At 37.7% G+C, this 23,454-nt stretch overlaps 1 protein-coding gene across 1 annotated transcript in view; it reads left to right on the top strand.

The window, feature by feature from the left end:
* The window catches only part of plekhg5b (pleckstrin homology domain containing, family G (with RhoGef domain) member 5b), a 196,708-nt gene that overhangs the window by 154,144 nt on the left and 19,110 nt on the right, over positions 1–23,454 (top strand). Inside the window, 1 exon segment of the mRNA XM_055165759.1 lies at positions 22,220–22,462. Coding sequence (XP_055021734.1) covers positions 22,220–22,462 — 243 coding nt within the window.

The following is a 23,454-nucleotide window of genomic DNA, read 5'->3' as shown; positions in this document are numbered from 1 at the left end:
TGGATCCACCTCCTGCTTGTCGCCATGGAGATGCTGTAGAATGCTGTACCTGAAATATTCCACAGCATGGCATAATTTGGTTATTATTACATCCCTATAAAATTCCCAAAACAAAAATGTGCAAAAAGAGTTCAGAAAAATAAGAACTTGCGGCGCATTTTTCTAAACATGACCTTTCTGCAGTTCTGTGGTTCATTTTACAGTTTAAGATCTTCCAAGACTTGCTAGCTTTGCATCATGTAACTTTTCTGATCCCACCTCCTGCTTGTTGCCATGGAGATGCTGTAGAATGCTATACCTGGAATATTCCACCACATGGCATTAAACTGATCTATTTTACATGTATCCCATCACTTGTGTTTTTCTTATTGCTTAAAAATACCTTGACTGTTGAATCCAAATTGCCTTGATGGAGATGGACAAGCTTAATGCCATACTGTGGAACATTCCAGACAAAGCAACAACATCTCTGTGACTGCATGCAAGTAGCGAACCCTCCAAGAAAGCTACACGTTGCAGCTTGAATTGCAAAAATATGTTCTGTTTTTTTTTACTACCTGATGAATACTTCTTAAGAAAACACCAGTGTGTGTATTGATCACTCTCCCTGGTCACATGACTTATTTTCTTTCTACTTTAAAGTACTGATGACGTTAGTGGATGTACTTTAGGGGTGTAGTGATTTCGTCAGGGCTTTTGTATTGAAGTACCAACAGGTTTTTGTACATTCTATTCGCGGTTATGTCATTGTAATTCTCACCTTAAGTAACCTGCTCATTTTGGTATTATATAGGTACAGCTGCAAAGACGCTAGATTACAATTTCTTATAGTTTAAAACAGTTTGATTTTACGCTCTTTTGTTTGATCTCGAGGTTTGTTTTTCACATTACAATTAAAGGTCCAGTGTTAAGCATAATTGATTCTTGTGAGCTTTAAGTCGTGTTATAATGTTACCTCATCTAAAATAGACCTGGAGTTGTGGGATTTTTTGTTTCATTCACACGTGTTTGAGTAAAACTGCATTTTTTAGGCTGTTTGCATCTCCAAAAACTCAAAATGCTCTGTTGCACGCTGTGATGTCATGAAGTGGTATAGTTTTCAAGTTAATACCTGCACTGTAAAACCTGGCAAATTAGGACCACTCAAAAAAAATTGATGAAACTGATTATGTAAAAAAACTGAATACAAAAATGCGGTTTTTGAGTTAACAGACAATTTTTAAGCAGTCCATACCATAAGTACTATAAAGTCAATTTTGTAGGTTAACAGTCTATATTTAAGTAGCATATATCTTAAAGGTTTAAGTAGTTTTGTAATTAATAGTTTTCATCTTTTTTGACAAAACAAAACTAGTACAACAAAACTTAACACTTTTAGTGCCTTCAATACAAAATGTTTAACTGTTTACCAGTAATGACTATTTTTTATTAAGTGTGCTCTAAGCCAATATACTACATGCATTTTATTTCACAAATTTTTAAATGACATGTTTATTAACCAATAGGGCTGGGTATCATTAAGAAGATGCCGATACGATACATACCTCGATACACAGGCCATGATACAATACGTATCTCGATACACTGCACTTTCGATTCGATATGATATATTTCAAATTGATTCGATATGGTTCAAAAAAAAAAAAAAGTCTAAATCATGTCTGTGATACTAAAAGTCTTTGTTAAACCACTTTTTGTGCAGAGTTCATATGAAACACAAACATTTTAATCATCAAAACAGTGAAAATGTCAAATGTGTCGCATCAAGGAGTTTCCTTCCTCTAAACAAGCAACAAAACTGTAGCTCTGTAACAAAATAATTTAGTAAAATATACCAAAACATACTGTTGCCAATATATCGATACAGCAGCCCACGATATCAATACTGTATCATCACATTAAACGATATGATATTTTGATATTTTTGCACACTCCTATTAATCAACTTTGTAAACTCCTACCTTTTGCCTTTATTTCAGTAGAGATCACCAATTCCATGGCTGAAAATATCCAAATGATTCTAATGAAGGTCTGTGGAGTTTAAAAACACAGTGGACTTCCTGTATTTTTAAAGTGAAGCAGCTCAGCCTAAATATGCAGTGTTTGTGTAGGGTGACCACATGTCTGTATTTACCCGGGACACTCCCAGTTTTGAGCCCTGTGTCCCCTGTCCTCGTGGATTTATCCAAAACGAGTGATTTGTCCCAGTTTTATACAAGAAATGTCCCAAGTGAGCATAAACTGTAATTTGTTTAAGTAAAATACAAAAAAATCTGCTTAAAAACGACCAAAACACAAAGAAAATGTGACTATAATGACTCACATGTTTGCCATAAATGGTCTCTGCATAACAATTTTCCTTAATTACGCGCTCGTTTCACAATTTTATTACCAACCACCAAAAAAACAAGGATGTCCCAGTTTTTCTTTTTATTTTGAAAGTCGGGTCACCCTAGTTTTGTGTGTTAAACATGTGTGAATGAAACAAAACACAACTCCAGGAAACAACATAAAAAAACTGATCAGAAAAGATGAGTAAGATGGGCTCTTTATCAGAAGGAAGTGTAAACAGTAATGGTTTATGGGTTTTTCTTTAATTCCTGTTTAGTTCTGGTTTAGATTTGGTTAAATCCCGGCATAGTCCATAAATCACAAATGAAGAACTGCGATAAAGTTTAACTAGGTCAGAAAGTCTACAAAATGACCTACATTACTGTATATTGTCACCACTGGTCACTTGATCCAAATCTAGTGTTTACAGTATTAGCACGGATGGCGTTGCGCATGTTAGCTTGCTCTGTTTTGACGTATCTAATCTCGCGCATACAGAAGTAGCATTGATAGCGTAGCGAGCGTTAGCATGCCGGGGGTTTCTTGGAGTGTATTTTCCTGGTTGTTTGCACTTGATGTGATAAGAGTCAAACAGGAAGGTCGCGCTGTTTTCCCATCGTTAATCAAGTCACCTGATCAAGGAGAGCGGCTATCAGAGCGCCAGTAGCACCCAAGGGCCCCGAGCGGAGATGGAGGGAGCGCACTGCAAAAATATACATTTCTATCAGTTCAAATTAAACTTTAAAATCTGTATATTTGTGCGTTTTTAAATAGCATGAATTTAAAACAATCAAACTTTTCTGATGGAGGAGGTTCGCCACTCGCTTGTCGCCATGGAGATGTTACTTCAAATGTCTGAAATGTTCCACAGTATGGCATTAAGCTCATCTAGTATCTTCAGCTGGTGTTTTAAGTGTGAAAAGATTCCTTAAAAACATGCATTCTTACAAGCAGCGTCGCCTCTCCACAGATCTGACCGTCACCTGGCCTGTGTTGCCTGCTTGTCTTCATGGAGATAGGCAGGTTTAATGCCATACTCTGGAACCTCCAAGCAGCTTATAGATTTAGTATACAGACTTATTTTGACAACATTTCTAAGCTGTTTTGTAATATTTTAGCCATTTTGAATTTTTTTATGTCTTATTTTTTCAAATTTACGAGTTCATATTTTTATCTCCACTTGCAAAAATACCCAGAATGACAAAAAGCATATTGATAAAATACAGTTAACCATACAAGTCTGCATTATGGAAAACGTTCAAATGTAGATGACTACAGTATTCTGAATTCAAATCAATGAGTGTGTTTACATGTGCTCGAGTGTCCCGGTTATGATGGGGTTTTTTGAGTATCCTGGTTATGTGAGTGTCCATGTAGACGCGGTATCCAGATTTCAGTCTCCTGGATTTACCAATATCCCAGTTATGAGAAATCGGGATACTCTTATTGGGTTTTTCTGAGAGTATCCAGGATACTGTTGGCCTGATTCATCAGACGGTTTCACTTCGTAGAAAATGTCTGACCTCGCAGTGTTAGAATTTGTTGGCTCGATGGTAGGCGAGTACTTTTTTCATTTAACCAATCGCTGCTATATGGTGGTGATGTATGTAATGCATTACTAATGGAGCTAACTGGTATATTAAGCTTTTCCCAAATCCCATAGGAAGAAGGACAATAACGTCTTTCCCCTTGATAAAATTCACCAAACATTCTCTTTGTTCCGGCTTTAAATCCTTGATCTCCGGAATTGTTGCCATCACAGAATGTATGGCTCTTCGCTGATTGGCTGGTGCTTTCGGGGTTCTTGCAAATCGTCTAGTGTATTCTGATTCCTGACCTAGTCGCGGGAGACAAATGAAACTGAGCGGAGTCACTAGATGGTGCCAGCCTGGCTTGGATACTGTGGCATGTAGAAGCATTATCTTGATTTCTCAAAACTGGTGCTGTACTAAGCATGTGCAAACTCAAGTAACAGAAATTATAGTAGGAGAAACTTTTGGAAAATGACTCAAACTCTTAGCAGGACTTTTGAAGTAATGATATGTTATACTTGTAAACAAAATAAAGCAGTCTGCTGTTTAATACAACCACCTTTTAACACCAGGTTCTCCTCTGTGGTGCTTTGAGCTGCTCTTGAACCAAACTGACTCTGTGACACAGTGGAGGGCGCCAGTTGCAAACTCTGTTGTCGTGTCCTTAGGCAAGGCACTTCACCCACATTGCCTAGTATGAAAGTGGTATGCGTGAGTGATGGCGGTGGTCGCAGAGGTCGATGGCGTCGATTGGCAGCCGTGCTTCAGTCAGTCTGTCCCAGGGCAACTGTGGCAACAATAGTAGTGAGGTGAATAAATAATGCTCTGTAAAGCGTCTTTGTGACATATGTCTGTGAAAAGCGCTATATAAATAAAAAACCTACTAAACTTACTCACTCAAAAGTTGAAAACGCCTTTCACTTAGCTCCAAAGTCTCATGTTCTTATTCAAATGCATGTCTCTTTTTTTGCTGTTAGAAATCTGTTAAAAAGCCTTAAGTTTGCAAAGTTTAGCTCCTTGCCATTTCTGCACCATAGTTACCATAGCAACCACTGTAAATATCCAGGATCCTCTAATGGCGCACGTATACAGGAATATGACTACTTGGTTTTTCTGAGCGCAGGAAAACACCATATCCAGAATGCTGTCATAACTGGGATACTGACTTTTAAGAGTGTAGTAGCCCGAGTGTGTGTCACATTTTTACCTTTTAAAGATTTTTCCTCTTTCCAGGCCAAGGCTAAAGCTCCAAGATAAGATAAGCCTCTGAGTGGACACACAGCTCGATGTGGTCAAACACACGGGGCCTCTGTTCTGCCAGTGTGAATAAACTAAATATACCTGTAGAGTTTTCCATTGCAGTTTTATTTCGTTCATTGACCTTCATTTATAACAACCCATTGCTCATTTATTTATTCATCGATGACCAAAATGACATTCGAACTTTAACAGAACTAGTTCATTTTAAACAGTTTTCAATTACTCACTTACTTTATGCATTCTGACCAGCTGAGTCTTGCTGCTGCTAACAACAAGTAGCATGCTAACAGTACATTTCCTGATTTGCTGTTTGCAGACAATATGTAGCAGACTGAAAAGCTGTTTATACAATATATTTGTACTGTGGCAAGACTAATTTCGCTCAAATACATAGAAAGAAATCGTGTACAAGGCCTTTAATGTCTATTTCTTTAAAGACGCATTAAGGAACATTTTTGGTTGTTGTGCTCGTCCTTTGTCTCATGAACCAGGGCTGAACCAGGACTGAACCAGGATTAAACCAGATCTAAACCAGAGCTGAACCAGGACTGAACCAGGACTGAATCAGGACTGAACCAGAACTGAACCAGAACTGAACCAGGACTCAACCAGGACTCAACCAGGACTCAACCAGGACTCAACCAGGACTCAACCAGGTCTAAACCAGGTCTAAACTAGGATTAAACCAGGTCTAAACCAGGTCTAAACTAGGATTAAATCAGGACCAATCTAGTCTCATGGAGTTCTGGAGACCGCAGTTACTCGGCGGTCTACGCGGGTGCACCTCTGGGCCCATCCCGACATTCAAACCGTAACGATGCCGTTTAACCGCTGTTGATATCACGATGATTTTAAATAAATTTGCATGAAGTAAAACGAAAAATTTGCCACTTCAGTCCAGGTTAAAAATGTATTTTTATTACGTTACTGACATTTGTACCGAGTAAAACATTACCATTTTTTTCCTGTATTGCCTCACATTACTGCATTACATCAAAAAGCAATGGATTAAAGTAATTTGTTACTTTCATAACACATTACTCCCAACACTGAAAACAATACCTTGAAAAACTTTGCTGTGAGTGTGAACAGGCTCACCTCTCCACAGACCTGACCTGTAACTTGGCTCGGTGCAGCTGTTTTCCCGTCTCCATGGAGACAGAGGTGTTTCATAACACATGACGGCACATACCAGCTGAAATGAAGTACAGGCGTTTTGAATGGACTGATCCCGTGGTGTGGTCGAGGGAACACCTACAAACAAGTTCCGCGAAGCCACAGCGACAATGGGAGGCCCTTTATTATGTAATTATGGTCATTAAATGTTTTTTGCAGCCCTCACTTTTGACTGACAGGTTCACACACAGAACTATAGGCAAAACAAACCAGAATTATCTGCACAATCAGTACAAGCGGCGGCGTCTTCTGAGAATTTTGGCTGCCTTTTTCAATACTCGCGACTGTACAAGATAAGAAACGCAGGCTATATTGAATTACTTTGTTTAATATTATGACATCAACGTGTTTCATATTTCAACACAGAGTAAATGTTTTTTGACATTACAAAAATACATGAAAAACAGACCTAGTTTGCAGTACTCCAAAGTTATTCCTGACTTACCTTATGCATTCAGAGCATCCTAATGATTCACCACGATGAGTTTTTAAGCGCTTTTTGCAACTTTAAGAGGCCAGGCTTGAGTTTCGCTGTGGCAGTGAAGCTAACAACGACTAGCATGCTAACCGTGCACTTCCTGATTAAAGCAAAACACTCTGGGACAGTGCACAGCAGACTTATTTTGACTTCAAGAGCCGCTTACAATAAATCTGTACTGGGGCAAGACACATTTTGCTTAAATGTGCACTATGGCTACGTTCAGACTGCAGGGTTTAATGCTCAATTCCAGATTTTTTTGCTAGATATTTCCAGTTAAATGCGACTTGTATGTGATCTCCAGTGTGAACTTTAAACGCCCCAAAAGTGTCCCGCATGCGAACTTTGCGATTTTAAAGTTTCTGTCGTACCAGAGCCAGAGCATGTACAGCTTATTTGTTTTAAGGAGGAGATTCAGAAGGAGAAGGATGAGGTTTTTGGTCGTGGTGTTTTGTGGCACAGTGGCAGCAACGTCCGTAGAAAGGAACATGTGGGTGTGGATGTGATGTGCTTCGCTGCTTAACTGATTTGGAGTTCATACACAATTTTCATCTGACGAGAAGAACGCTTGTGTACATTGTTGACGTATAGGTGGGATGAATGTGACCTGGCCGTTCAGACTGAAGTCACGTGTCAAAAGATCGGATATGTATCGGTTTTAGGAGCACATATCCAAGTGTCCTGGGTCGCATTTGAAAAAATCTGATCTGTGTCGTTCAGACTGTCATTAAAAGATCAGATACAGGTCACATCGGGCGAAAAAAGATCGGATTTGGGTCACTTCAGGTTGCAGTCTGAACGTAACCTATGTAACGTTTTGGTCGAGGGTCTGTCACCTACTTTTTTGTATGTATATTTGACTGTTGTGCCTGGAATGTTCCACAGTGTTCTTAGGTTTATTCAATTACATGTGGTTTTATAGCTCAAAAATACCTAAAAAACAGGCATTCTAATTGTGAGAGGGGTCGCCTCTCCACAGATCTGAGCTGTAACTTGGTCCGATTTGGTCTCCATGAAGAAAGAATATAGAAAACCCCATACTGTGAAGCATTCCAGACAAAGTTACCAGAAAAGTTACACAATGCACCTTTAAATACATGGAGAAAAATTGTTTACCTTTAATTTTACTCGCGATGTTTCTTTTTGGATATTGTGCTAACCAACATTGCAATTTGGAGCGTTGTGCAGTACATTGTTAAGAGATTTAGATTCTGTTCTTATCTCTCCTGTTTTACTTGTTGGTGAAATGCTGATACTTGCAGTAAACAAAGGGAATTTCCCATTTGGCTAATACATTCTTTTCCTTGATTTTCACCAAGTGGCCGGGCATTGTCTGAAGGTCGTCAGGAAACGCTGTGATTTTTCTGATAAAACCGAATACCAGCCTCTGTTTACTGTAACTGTCTATTTTTGTCGAAGTAAACACGGGAATTTGGGGAATACTCATTGAAACTGAAAGTATGTGAGCAAGGGTTATTCCAAGATTCATTGCGTTGTTTCATTTTATTATAACTTGGACTTAGACACACTTTATTGATCCACAAGGGAAATGATCTGTACTTTTTGGTTTGGTTATGAACGATTAGAAAACACCAAACTTAAAAAACGAGACTCAAAAACCAAGGTAATCGTGCTTTTCCCCCTTTATTTGCTATTTTTCTATTTGCAAATTGTAGTAATTTTTATGTTTTTTTACTGACTTGCTTATTTATTTTATTTTATGTGTTAATTTATATTGTGCTTACTCTGAGCAGCACTTTGGAGACTTTCTGTTGGTAAAATGTGCTATACAAATAAAGTTGGATTGGAGTTGGATTGGATTAAAAGAAAGTTTTTTGTCAATATTTTGGAAGCAGTTTTAACTTGATTTTAACATTATAAGTATCTAAAATGGGCAGTAGTTCCTCATTAGATACTGTTCTTTTATATTTCAAAATTTTAGCTTTAGATTTGGGCTTGTTTGAAATCTATTTACGAATTGAGTTTTGAATTTGGTTACTCAAAATCGTCAAAATTACAATGTTTACTAGTAGAGGTGTAACGATATCCAAGTCTCACGAAACGATATTTTCACAATATGAATCTCACGGTACGATATTTATTGCGATATTTTGTGGAGGCTAACAAAACATTTCCTCTTAAAATGCCTTGACAAGACTTAATCCAAAGAACTAAGATTTAAAAGTGCTTAGAACTGTTATTTCTTCTTGTAGTCTGCACTGAAATGGAGCAAAGGATCATGGTCTATGTAGTTCCCTCTGTCTTTTTTAGCTATTGCTGCACCATAACTCTTAATTTAAGCAAAGAGACTTGTAAGTCGATATATTGTGATGGTCCACGATATTATTGTGAGAACTTTGACGATAAGATATCACGATATTGTTATTGTTATAATGTTGGTTCTGTCAAACAATGTTCTTACAACGGTGAGTTTGCGGGCTGTAGGATGTTCCAATGTCCATAAGAGGTACTGGTCTGTGTGAGTTGGTTTTCATTCTGGGTTGTGATGGGATTCTTGAGGTCCAGGCTGGGTGGTATAATTCCCTCGTCCCGGCAATGCAGGTTGAATCGGAGATGATTACGGAAACGTGCCCTTTTTGATTCCAGTTGTTCTAATTTCAGAAATTCCTTGACACGTTGTCCATGACTTGAGCGTAATAGTCCAGTGAGATTAATTTTAGGTCAGGTATGAAAACAAAGTCTTGGTCTGTAAAAAGAACCTAATAACATAAAATATCGGAAGACCAAATGAATCTCATGGGACATATTTCTTCATGTTGTCTGGGATATGTATGTCATGGGATATGTAGTTTCCGATGTTTATAAGCTGTTTTTACTATAAAACCATGCATTTAAGCAAAGGAACTTGTAATTCGATGTATTGTGACAGTCCACGAGACTTTTGACGATACGATATCATGATATTTTGGTTATTGTTACATCCCTAGTTATCAAATGTCATCATGCGATCTCATATGTTGTAGTCTGTTTAAAATTGCGAAGTAGTGATGCAACAGTGCAACAGCAACACCCACACGGATACACTGACTGAGCAGAGTAACACAATTAATTCTCATATTTGCTTATGTTATTTCCAGCTGTCGTCTTTGAATGCGGTTTACATATTTGTCTGGGAAAAGGCTTGGCTTCCGATCAAACATTTCCTGGTCTATTTTTCATTTTCGGTAACAAGAGCTCAAAATGATTTAAAACTAAATGCTGCTTTGTAAACTATACTTCATGACTTGGATTTAGACAAACTTTATTGATTGACAAGGGAATTATTTGGGCAGAGTAGCTCACACATCACAATATAATGTCATAACAAAGAGTAAAAATATGTGGTTGGATTGGTTATGAATATATTTTGGAAGCGGTTACACATAAATTTGATGTAAACATGATTTGGTTCCATTTCAAACCTATTTAAGAATGGAGTTGTGAAATTGCTTACTCAAAATCGTTAAAATTACTCAATAGTTACTAGTAACCACATGCCATTCTAGTTCCTCATTAGACACTGTGTGATTCCGCTGACCTGGAACTCCTTGGTTTGAATCCTACTCCCACACTCTTACTGTCACTGTTATTGTATCCTTGGGCAAGACACTTTAGAGTTAGGGTTAGGGTGTTAATTAAGTTAAGTAGTAACTAATCCTCAGTCATTCTTAAAGGTATGGTACATGACTTTCTGGAGGTGGTATACGTCACCTTTATGATTCTATGGAAAGTAGGAGTAGTCTGGGCCAAACAAACAAAAATATTTCCATGGAAACAAGCGAGAGTCAGGTTTGTGGAGATGCAAGGCCGCTCAGAATAAGGCCAAATGTTTTTCAGTGCATCAAACAAAACAGTCTTAGTTTATGTTTTGGTGAAAAAGTCCCATACTGTGATCTTATTCTGAGAGGGCTTGCATCTCCACAAATCTGACTCTTACTCAGCCTGCTTGTTTCCGTGGAAATATTGCTTGTTTGGCCAGAATACTTCTGCTTTCTGTGGACTCAGGTTTGTGGAGATGCAATCTCGGTCAGAATAAGGTCACATGTTTTTTCAGCACAATAAACAAAACAGTCTTAGTTTATGTTTTGGTGAAAAAGTTCCAAACTGTGGCTTTATTATGAGTTTATTACACATTATTGAAGTTAACGGAGGTGCAGTTATTATAAAACCTGCTACACTGCAAAAAACTTGGCCAAAATTTAAGATATAAACACTTAAATCTATCAGAAAATTATTGAAACTCAATTCAAAAATTTAGTGATTTTGAGTAAGCAAAATCGAAACTCATATTCTTAAATAAGTTTCAAACAGGACCAAAACTAAAGCTAAAATTCTGAAATATAAAAAAAAGTAATGAGTACAATTGGACTTAACTTAAGAAAACTAGAGAAAACTAGGTTGTAATATTAAAAAATCTTGGTGTAATTTTGATTATATTGAAAAGTCAATGTGTCAAAATCCTTAAAAATTTCAACCAGGACCAAAACGACTTAAAATTTGAAATAAAAAATTACTACTGTACTATAACTGGACTACAATTTGAAAACCACCACCAAAAAGTATTTCATTTAAACAAAAATGAAAGTTTGTATCTTGAAATTCGCTGCATAAAGTCTAAATCTGTTAAGTTGGTTTTACGGTCCACAATCATTGTAAGTTACGTTTTAGGGGTAATAAAGTTTTAAGTGTTATGATTTTTTATTTTTTATTTTTTTCACGCTTGATAATTTTTGTAACACATGTCTAGTTAATTTATTAGTTAGTTTATTTTTGGAAGAGGAGAAAGGAGACAGTGTACAATATATTCTGTTTATTTGTTTCCTATAAACTTTAATGGAGAAAAGTAGTGAGTAAGATCATTTTACTTGACAAGTTATCTTAAAATAAACCATCTCTAGACTAGAATAAAGCAGTTTCAGAACTAGTAAGTAGATAATAAATCTGAAAACAAGATGAACAACCTGGTACAAGTTTTAAAATCTTGGCCAGATCAGATAAATTTACACGCATGTAAATAAAATCTAAAACCAACAGAGAGAAAGCGTGACAAAGCTTGCATCTCACCCAGTCTCTACATATGCAAATCACCTCCTCGGCTCCTCCCACGCTCCTCCTTAGCCCCTCCCCTTCCTTCCTTCCTTCCTTCCTGCCCAACACAATGGAGCCGGTATCCTCCTGGTTGCTATGACACGAGACCAGAGTCCAGAGGAAATGCAGCAGCTTGGAGCCTGCTCTGACCACTCACTGTTTGGACAACCAGACTACAACGCTGCACAAAGATCCTCACCGGTTCAAAGGAGAGACACAGCGGGACACGGCTAATCTCCACTGAAGCTTTTTGTCATTTATTGTGGTTTCTGGATGGCTCTGACCCGCGTTTGCACTCACGAAACGGACTACAGGAGTTAAAGAAGAGGAGAGAAAAGAAGAGGAGAGGAGAGTGAAGAAAGACGCTCGCTGGAGATACGCTGGACCATGTTTGGAGATAGCTGAAGGATTAGAATGGTGTTTGTGAATTTCGAAATGCCGATGGCGTCAATGGTAAGATCTTTTGTTGCACTTAAATTTACATACTTCAGTTTCAAAATTACACTTAAAACTTCATTACACTTAAAATGTAACTTAAAATTAAAGTGTAAAACCGATTTAACAGATTTTGACTTTTTGAAGTGAATTTCAAAATACAGACTTTCATTTTTGTTTAAATGAAATACTTTTTGGTGGTGGTTTTCAAATTGTAGTTATTTTTCATTTAAAATTTTCAATCATGTTGGTCCTGGTTGAAATTTTTAAGGATTTTGACACACTGACTTTTCAAAATTGTGTCAAAATAGTCAAAATTACACCAAGATTTTTTATGATTACAACTTCGTTTTCTCGAGTTTTCTTAAGTCCAGTTGTGCTCATTACATTTAATTTTTTTATATTTTGAAATTTTACCTTTAGTTTTGGTCCTGTTTGAAACCTATTTAAGAATTTAAGAGTTTTGAAATTGCTTACTCAAAATCATCAAAATTACAACAGTTTCTAGTTCAAATGCCATGTTGTAGTCTCTTTAAAATCGCAAAGTAGTGATGCGACCGTGAACCAAACCCTCACGGATGCATTGAAAAGAGGATCACCATTAATTATCGTGTTTGCTTATGTTATTTCCAGCTGTCGTCTTTGCCCAAGGTTTACATATTTGTCTGTGAAAAGGCTTGGCTTCCGATCAAACATTTCCTGGTGTATTTTTCATTTGCCGTAACAAGAGCTCAAAATGATTTAACCTTTTTTTCCGTTTCTGGTGCCTGATGCTTTGAAAACTTCAACGGTATTTTGACACCTGAGCTCAGTGCTGCATTCTCCAGTTTTGGGAGCGGTTATGCAACTTATTTTAAGAACAAAGTCTAGATTAAAAAGATAGGAGTTTCCATGTTTACTTTGTCCTTCTGAGCTAATAAGGCGGATTGTGAAGTATCGAAACTGAAATACGAAAACTTCAAAACTACATACTCATTTGATGTATCGATACTAGTCACTTTCGCATGACAGAAATGAACTTTTAGAATGATTTTGAGCTTTATCCAAACAAATATAAGACCACGTAGGCTAGAAAATAAAAGAAAGTACTCACATTATAGTGTACAAAGAAAGTGTTTTTATTATCAGTTTACAATATTAAGCAATGAGTATTGAAATGGAATTAAAAATGTAATATCGTGACAACACTACTAATAATACTTCCTTAATTCTACTTTTCTTTAGGTCAGTTTTGATGACTAATTTTGCTTACAGACATGAGTGTATTTGATTGATTGCCGGGGGATTAAGGATAGTAGTACTTTCGCATGTTAAAAGATGGAATCAGCGTACTGTGAGTGCTGAAACAGACACTTTCTATTCTGATGATGACAGGATTTGCTGATTGTCTGACGATGAGACAATGACACCAGTTAAATAAGCATTGATCAGTGATGAAAACGTGAGGTATCAAGGGAGTTAAGTGAGTGTGTCAAGATAAGTTCTACATTAGTTTCAGTTTGTGGTTTTACTGTATGCAACATTGTAAGGGCTTTTCAAAAGACATACAGTAGTATTTTGGTGCAATCTTCATCATTTTGATAATGAAATTTTGCATGTTAAAAGATGGAATCAGCGTACTGTGAGTGTTGAAACAGACACTTTCTATTCTGATGCTGACAGGATTTGCTGATTGACTGACGATGGGACAATGACAACAGTTAAATAAGCATTGATCAGTGAAGAAAACGCGAGGTGTCAAGGGAATTAAGTTTGTCAAGTTGAGTTATACATTAGTTTCACTTTGTGGTTTTACTGTATGCAACATTGTAAGGGCTTTTCAAAAGACATACAGTAATATTTTGGTGCATTTTTCATCATTTTGATAATGAAATTTTACATGTTAAAAGATGGAATCAGCGTACTGTGAGTGTTGAAGCAGACACTTTCTATTCTGATGCTGACAGGATTTGCTGATTGACTGATGATGGGACAATGACAACAGTTAAATAAGCACTGATCAGTGATGAAAACGTAAGGTGTCAAGGGAATTACGTGAGTTTGTCAAGTTAAGTTATACATTAGTTTCAGTTTGTGGTTTTACTGTATGCAGCATTGTAAGGGCTTTTCAAAAGACATACAGTAATATTTTGGTGCATTTTTCATCATTTTTAATTGTACACTGCAAAAAACAAACAAAAGTTTTGTCATGATTTGAGTACATTTCTAGCCTGATTCAGCAGCCGGTTTCACTTCGTGGAAACCGTCTGACCTTGCAGCAATAGAATTCGTTCACTTGACAGTAGGAGACTTTTTTTATTTTAACCAATCGCTGCTATATTAAGCTTTTCCCAAATCCTGTAGGAAGATCCCCTTGATCAAATTCACCAAACATTCTCTTTGTTCTGGCTTTAAATCCTTGATCTCTGGAATTGTTTCCATCACAGAATATATGGCTCTTGGCTCATTAGCTGGTGCCTGATTTCACACTTCTGAGGATCTTGCAAACCATCTAATGTATTCCGATCCTGACCTAGTTGCTGGAGAGAAATTAAATTGAGCAGAGGCACTAGGTGGCGCCAGCCTGGCTAGTAAATTTCACTTGATGAGTAAAATGATCTGCCAGTGCAACAAGACTTTTTGTACATAAAATATGAAAATACATCTTGAATATGCATCTAAAATAAGAAAAACAACAACTCTTTGCACGTAAAATAAGAAACAAAATCTAATATTGCTTGAATTAAGAAAAATACACTTACTCCATCCAAGTTGAATCTACTCAAATAAAGTAAAATGCTCTTAATTTAACTGATTTTAATTTAACTAGATATTGTTTTTTCAGTGTAGGGTGGATAGTTGTGGAATAGTAACCAACATTTTTTTTATTTTATTTTTTTCACATTAGTTTAAAGGTCCCATATTATGTAAATTGCACTCTTGTGAGCTTTAAGTCGTGCTATAATGTTGTTACCTCCTCAAAAACAGACCTGGAGTTGTGTTTTATTTCATTCACACATGTTTGAATAATCCTGCATTATTATTCTTTCCACATCTCCAAAGCTCCAAATGCTCTGTTCCACCTTGTGATGTTACGAAGCAGTTGTTTTCAAGTTAATTGCTACTTTTTCCAAGGCTGAAATCCTCCAAATGATCCAAATGAAGGTTAAAAACACTGTGAACACTTAATGTATCAGTTTGAGAACAGAACTCAGCTTAAATCTGCAGGGTTTGTGTGTTAAACATGTGTAAATAACATAATATGGAGCCTTTAAACCACCTCTGAATCCCAGTCATTGTAACTCCAATAATGAATCAGATTATCCAGCGGTGGACTTTCCATGTTTGGTATGATACTTCCTCACACCTGCGTCCTTGACTTCTTAGCTCAAATATTCCCTCTCCAGTTTCTGTTTCAGCCGCACAAAACCATGCAATTTCCTTTTAACCGAAGCAGCAATAGATTACAACAAGTGGCCGTTCATCTTCTGGCCTATTCAGGTTCAGGGCCAAGTGGTCTATTAGCAGTCTCTCTCCCACTCTGCTGCTTAGAGCTTATTTAAAAGCCCTGTTCACCATTTTTCTCCATGTATTTTAGATAATGTTGTCTTTCCCAAGCACAGATATATTGTATAAGCAGCTCTTGAGCTCAAAATAAGGTTGCTACGTGCTCACTACATCTAATTATGAAGCGTTTTGTTGTCATATTATCAGGTAGTGCGTGTTGGCATGCTAGTTAATGTTAAATTTCGCTCCGTTTACCATTTTTTTCTCCATTTAGTTTGTCTTGTATTTTGTCAGATATATTGTATAAGCAGCTCTTGAGGTCAAAATAAGGCTGCTACTTGCTGACTACATCTAATTATGAAGCGTTTTGTTGTCAAATTATCAGGTAGTGCGCGTTAGCATGCTAGTTATGGATAAATTTGGCAGTGTTTACCTTTTTTTTTTTCTCCATTTATTTTGTCTAATGTTGTCTTTCCCCGGTGCAGATATATTAAATAAGATGCTCCTGAGGTTAAAATAAGGCTGCTACATTCTGTCTTTGTCTAATTATAAAGTTGTTGTAGCATTTTGTTGTCCAGTAATCAGGAAGTGCGCGTTTAGCATGCTAGTTAGGGTTAGGGTAAAGCTCTTATAAACTCATCACGGTGAATGATTAGGATGCTCTGAATGCATAAGGTAAGGGAAGGATCATTTTGGCAAACTGTTTAAAATAAAGTAGTTTTTTATGTTTTTTAAGACGGTAAAAATCAGATACAGCGCCTTTAAAGTAACTTGCTTTACATAGTGATGCACTGATACTGATACTTTTATTGAATATCGGTGCAGATACTGAAAAAATAGTTGAACTGGATATTGGGTTGGGCGTTTAATTGGATGTAACAAAACAATTTACAGGTCTCATAGTATTTGTACTATTATTCATATGAACCTCTGTAGTAGTGATTTTAAGGATAAATAACAGTTACGTAACACATATGGATCGCTCGTGGAATAACTTCACTGTATCGGGTATCGACAGAGTATTGATATCGGTATCGGAGCTGAAATTGGTGCATCCCGAAGTTTGCATTTACGTTGAAATACTGCAAACATGTCATCGGAATATTAAACAAAATGTTGAAGAGCGTCTCGAAGAACCTCGACCAGTCTTTGTAAATCTGACAGCGCCCGTGTGTGATTTACTGTTGCGTTACATAAGCGTGTTTGGGTGACTTTGGGGGGTTTGTGTTGGTCTTTTATCTCCTCTGTTCACAATGGACCACAACTGTGCTTCCATAAATGGCAACAGAACGCCTCTACATAATATTTACATTTCACACAGACGCTCGCCGGTTACATGTGCATTCCACAGGCCTGCTATCAGTTCACTCATGTCAGGAGGCCACAAGTGGAGACATTTTTGGTAATGGTTTTAAAGGTGCAATATGGAGCTTTTCTGGTGGGTTTCTAGCACTAGTTTGTCTCCATGGAGATGTTGCTTTGGCTTGAATGTTCTACAGCATTATACCAGATGGATATCGCTTAAATTACACCAGGAGTCTCGAACTGAATATGTTTTTATTTCAAGTTTTTAAGGCGGAATATGGAACTTTTCTGATGCAGGGTCCATCACCCGTTTGCTCCCATAGAGATGTTATAGATTTCCCTAGAATGTTCCGCAGTACGGCATTATATTTGTCTATCTTTCATTCAGTTCCAGAGTACCTTGAAAAACATGTATTCTTACTGTGAATGGACTCGCCTCTTCACAGATCTTACTTATAATGCCGCACTGAGATATTCCAAGCAAAGCAGTAACATCTCCATGGAAAAAGGTGATGGCAAAGGCAGGGCATCTGGTGTAAATACATTGTGTCATTAAATGTTTCAATATCAAGTATCATCAAGAAAATATTTAGCTCTTTGCAACCACCAGATTCGAACCAGGTCTTTTTTTTTTTAATTTTCATCTTTTATCTCAACATTTTAATCAGCTCTTTATGCAACCACTTCCTTTATTATAAATATTACACTTTTTATGTTTTTTTTGCTTCAGAATGTTGTGTATCTTCAAAACAACATCTGCCCACCTCTAGTAAAACGTTAAATTTTAAGTGATTGTAAGAAAATAAGTAAAATTTTCCAGGTACCAGAGTTGCAGCTTGAATTGTTGGACGATGATTTGTCACTCTTCAACAACACACTTCCACCTGCTCGAGACAATGGAGAGAATTTGCAAGCAATTGAAACCCCCTGAGTGCTGATCATTCTCATGTGTTTTGGAAATGTATTAAAACTAAATCCTTTTGGGAAAATATTGCAATTGTAATGGAAGAGGTATTTGGTTATAAAACACCCAGTGACACACGGGTTCTGTACTCAGGCTTGTTGCATGAAAACAATATTCGAACTGAGGACTTCTATTTGTTTAAAGTGATGCTCTTGGCTAGTAAGAAATTCATAACAAGGAATTGGCTGAAGGATGACTTTTTAAAATTACAGCAATGGACAGATATAATGCAGGAAATTTATGTCATGGAAAAAAAAAACTTATTATTTGAGACTGAAAGCTGTAAAATTTGAAAAGTGATGTTCTAAATGGTCTATTTACAAAGCTCACTCCAATGTAAGGTATTTTATTTTTCAGTTTTTTTTGTAGAACCCCTCAATACATTTGTTAAAATTTTGAAAAAGCGCCAATAAAAAAATTTAAAAAGTAAAAATTTACAGGTACAGTGTACAGATTTGTGAATATAAGTTAGTGTATTTTGAATTCATGCACACAAAAATAAGAGGATAATAAAAAAGCTGAATGTTCAGATTTCCAACTTGATTTTGACACCAAGGAGTAGACTCGATACTAAATACCGATACTGATACCAAAATGATGATTACAAAATTCTCTTATATTTGTTCCAATACAGCTCAAGATCATTCTAAAGCGACTCAGGAAAGCTTCATTTCTGTCCTGTGAGTGACACTTTTGTTTTTTGCATCGAAACCTGCTCAAACGAGTATCTAGTTTCGACATTACCGTCAATATCGATCAGATTTTTTTATACTCCTGACAGCCCGTTTAGATAATGTGTTTTTCTCGCTTGTGTTTGCTGACATGTGCGTTTGACATCACACATTTTAGCGTTGTTGTGATAGGTTTGTGTTGACGCTCGGGGGAATGTTTAGCTCGGTTTAAACTTGTGTCACGGTTGTGGAATGCCGTCCCCGGAGTATAGGGTCACCGGCCCCCAGCGGACTATGTGAAATTCCACTGCCCTGAGTCTGCCCATGGTCAAAACAACTGCTTCCTCAGATCCCACCCTGGTACTGTTTGTTTACTCGACCCCGTGTATGTAAAGTGCAAAGAGGTTTGTGTGTGGACGGACAAAGAGAGGGTCTGCTGACAGGAGGACAATACAAAACAGACAATGGACTATAGGGGGATGTCAAAATATCTACACACGTTTTAGTCATACGATTTTTCTAACACTGGTTGTCCTTTTTGGTTGGGGGTCCATCACCACGTGTTTGTTTCTCAGGATATGTGATTGCTTTGCCTGGAATGTTCCACAGTATGACATTAAGCAGCTCTACTTTACATTTATTCAACTACAGCTGGTTTTATAGCTCAAAAAACAAAAACGAGACTGTGAGTGGGGTTGCCTCTCCACAGATCTGACCTGTAACTTAGTCTGGTTTGGTCTCCATGGAGTTAGAAAGGTTTAATACCATACTGCCATTCCAAATAAAGCAATAATGAGTTCGACAGACCCTCCACCTTGAAAAGTTAGGTTGTGCACCTTCAAGATTTTGGGAGTTTTTTCGGAGTATTTTCACTCTTAAGTCAGATTCTGTGATTTAAATCATCTCAAAGCTCCAGAAATATCAGCTTTTGGTGTGCATGTAGTCTTTTTTTAGTTTGTTTAGACCATGAAAACTAAAGTGCTGTTTAGTGCTCTGTTGTATTCACTTTCTAATTCACATGACATTGCAACATCTTATCATTTTGTTGAGTTAAATTGACATAGAAGGCAAGCAGAATTACAGCAGTTAATAAGATAATATGAATTTATGAAGTAGTGGTTGGATAAAAAGAGAAAAAAATAATTTAATATAGTTTCAAAATGTGTGGATTTTCCATTTAGACACTGGCTTTTTAATTTATAATTTGCGATTTCTACTTTGGCTTCAAAAGAAAGTCAAAGGAGCGACAGTAGCTCAGTTGGTAGAACCTAGTAGTTTGTCCACTGATCCGAAAGTTGACTGATGTGATTCCAGCTCCCATTCATGAATGCTGTCGTTGTGTCCTTGGGCAAGACACTTAACCCACTTCACCTCTAGTGTCTGTGTACACTGGTGTATTATACTGTTAGTATAATATACACTACCGGTCAAAAGTTTTAGTTTTTTCCAGTTTTTTTACTGTTTACTGTTGACCAAAACATAAAATATCTAAACTTCGGATTGATGAAAGTGTCCACCTAGATATAGCAGATATAACAGCAGGAATCAAATATTGTTCAGAAAGTTCTTCCCAAGTCTGTTGCAGAAGTTTCCATAAATGTGTGGCACTTGTAGGTTGCTTCACTCTTCTGTCCAGTTCATCCCAAACCAGCTCGATGGGGTTTAAGTCTGGACACTGTGCTGGACACTCCATGTTTTCAAGCTTTACCATCTTGTTCTTTTTTCCTGAGGTAGTTTTGGCAGAGCTTGGACTTGTGTTTTGTATCTTTTATCTTTTTTTTAACCTCTGTCTGTTTAGTTCTTACCTTTGTACCATGTAAAGCTCTTTATTGAACTTGCACGACTTGAATTGCAATCAATGACTGGAAAAATTAGGATGGTCTAAAACTTTTGATGGGTAGTGTATAATAAGACTTTTTTTAAACAAATACTGTAGATTACTGGTCTGATTCTGTGCCAAAGATTTTCTTGTAATGCACCTTGTATTTAAACCTGCATCTAGTCAAAAATAAATCAAAACCATCACTATTCACAATGCAAATTCCTAATGCGATATTTCCAAGCACCAACATTTTTCCTATGACTTTTGCATACTATATTTCAAGAAGTATAGTTTTAGCCTGTAGTAAGTAGCTGTAGAAAGGAAATGGTCTTGTGCTGACAGATTCAACAATAAAACTGAAACAATAGCGCGTACTCCTCCTCGTATCTGTGTAATGGGCTGACCCCGGTGCCCTGGTGATGTAATGCACGTTTACTGACAGGAAGTGGCGCTCTTCCCTCCTCTGTTTTTAAAATGGATGATGTCATCACCTCCAGCGCAGAATTCCCCCTGTTTTCCTGTTTGTCTCTGAATATTCGTCCGATCTGTGTTTTGTCCTTGTCCTTCCGTCTGTCGGGAAGTGTTCAAGGTTTTCCCCTAAAAACACAAACAGCTCGACAGATTATTTTGTCTTTTGTTTTTGTGTCGTTCTTTACCAAATCACGTGACAATGGAATGTTTAGTTCTTTGTGTTTCAGAAGACAACGGAATTCTCTACCAAAATCTACCAAATTATCTTTTCTTAAAGTTGTACTGTGTAACTTTTTGGTCCAACCACCTGCTTATCTCCATGACGATATTACTGTTTTGTATTGAATTTTCCCCAGTATGGAAATAAACAGTAATCGCAATGGAGACAATAGAGAAGCAAGTCTGCACATGATAAGAATTCATGTTTTTTATTATGTTTTGGGCTATAAAACACCTTGTAGCTGAACAAACGCAAGGGAGATATGTTTAATGCCGTATTGTGGAACATTTCAGGCAAAGAAATAACATCTCCACGGAGACAAACAAGTAGCGGACCATCCACCTTAGAAGTTGCAAAGTGCTTAGTGTAGTTTTAGACTCCGTTTGGAAAAGTTGGTTTGGTTTTGAGAGACAAAATGTTATTATTGTAAGCAGTACACACTCAAAACCAAGAAGAGACACCAGTTCTTTAACTCAAAGGTTGCCGGTTCAAATCCCCACTCCTGTTGCTTTTTTTTTGGGCAAGACACCTCACCCACTTTGCTTGTTCGTTTGTGGCGTTATTTGGAGTCACGTTTGGACTGAATAGATTAATAGGCAGTCTAAACTGAGCTTAGAGACAAGTCCGAACTCTATGGTGGAATTTGTTGGTTTACGGTTCATGTCTCTGTAATTACTGGGCCTATCCACATGAAACAACAAAACAAAAGTGGCTCAAAGTTCATTGTCTTAGTCGGGGCAAATAAACAAATGTGAAATAACTTTTGAACAATAGCTTCAGAAAATGGTGGCATTGTGGTCAGTTGAAAGGACTTTAAACCGCAAGATTAATATGATGTTTGTGGAGCCAGTAGCATCAAATACAAGCATGAAACACAAGCACGTGAGCATGATCCATCCGTCCCATTGTGTTCTATGGTACGCCTTTATTACATTCTATTTGAACTGTGTAACTAACTGGTGTATTGTTTTGTATTCCAGGGTCAGGCGAGGAGGAGGAAAAATATGACCGAGTTCTTGGGCGAGACGAACATCCCGACCCCTGATGCTCTGGGGCAGTTGGGGCAGATGGGGCAGATGGGACCGGTCGGGCAGATGGGGGGGTCCCTGTCGCTGCCCCCTGGATCCGCCGGATCCGTCGGACCTGACACGTGGAAGAACAGAGCGGCCAGTCGCTTCAGCGGGTTCTTCAGCTCCAACGCAGGAGCAGGGTCGTTCGGAAAGGTAAACTCAAGTTACTCTAAAGTCTGAACAGAGTTATGACAGGGCTGGACCAGGACTGGACAAGGACTAGACCAAGACTTGAACAGGATTGAACCAGGACTGAACCAGGACTGAATCACGACTCAAGCAGATCTGAATGAGGTATTTAACGTTCAGTAAAAATATCTAAACTCCAGGATAAAAACTGGAAGTAATTATATGTAATGACAATCACAATCAGGAATAAACCAGATTACATTTGCACAAATACAGACGCAAACTTGGTCTAAAGCTGAACTCCATCTGGACTGAACCTGGACTGAACCTGGACTGAACCTGGACTGAACCTGGACTGAACCTGAACTAAACCAGGACTGAATCTGGACTAAGCCCAAACTAAATCTAGACAATTTCCTGACTAACTCTTTGAACTTAAAACACTCCACTTGGCCAAAATAAGGACTATCTCATGACTAAACCAGATCTAAACCATACAAGCCCAAGTCGCAGAACTAAACCGGGACTAACTCTGGTCTAAAATAAAAATACAATGGTGCCCTCATAAGAAACACCACATGCTGCAAATTACAAACCTGGACTAACTGTTTCAATTTGGACTTTGGATATGAATTTACAACATACAGCCTGGCCTTTTCCAAGTCTAAAGCAGAACTAAACCAGGTCGAAATCAGGTCTATCTAGCCATATCCCAGCAGCAGAAGTAACCAGTGTAGCGTAGTTTACAAAGCTGTGCAGTGGGTACATGTTATCTGCCCAGACTTGTCTCTCATTAAGAGTGCATTAAAGACAAAACACCACAGCAGCAGCAGATGGGAGGGGGGCAGATGGGAGGGGGGGCAAATGGAAGGGGGGCAGGAGGAGAGGGGGGCAAATGGGAGGGGGCAGGAAGGCAGTAGTCCCCGAGCGGCGCTGAGGTAATTTCCCTTTGGAGTCTCCTGACCTGTCGGCTCACATACTTTCCATTCACTCGACTATTTAACACAAAGAGAAAA

This window comes from Boleophthalmus pectinirostris, unplaced genomic scaffold (assembly GCF_026225935.1).
Source record: "Boleophthalmus pectinirostris isolate CB_2022bp ecotype Guang Dong unplaced genomic scaffold, ASM2622593v1 HiC_scaffold_8, whole genome shotgun sequence".
Lineage (NCBI taxonomy): Eukaryota > Metazoa > Chordata > Actinopteri > Gobiiformes > Gobiidae > Boleophthalmus > Boleophthalmus pectinirostris.
Note: the sequence above shows the minus strand (reverse complement) of the source record. Positions and strands in the feature narration are given on the sequence as shown.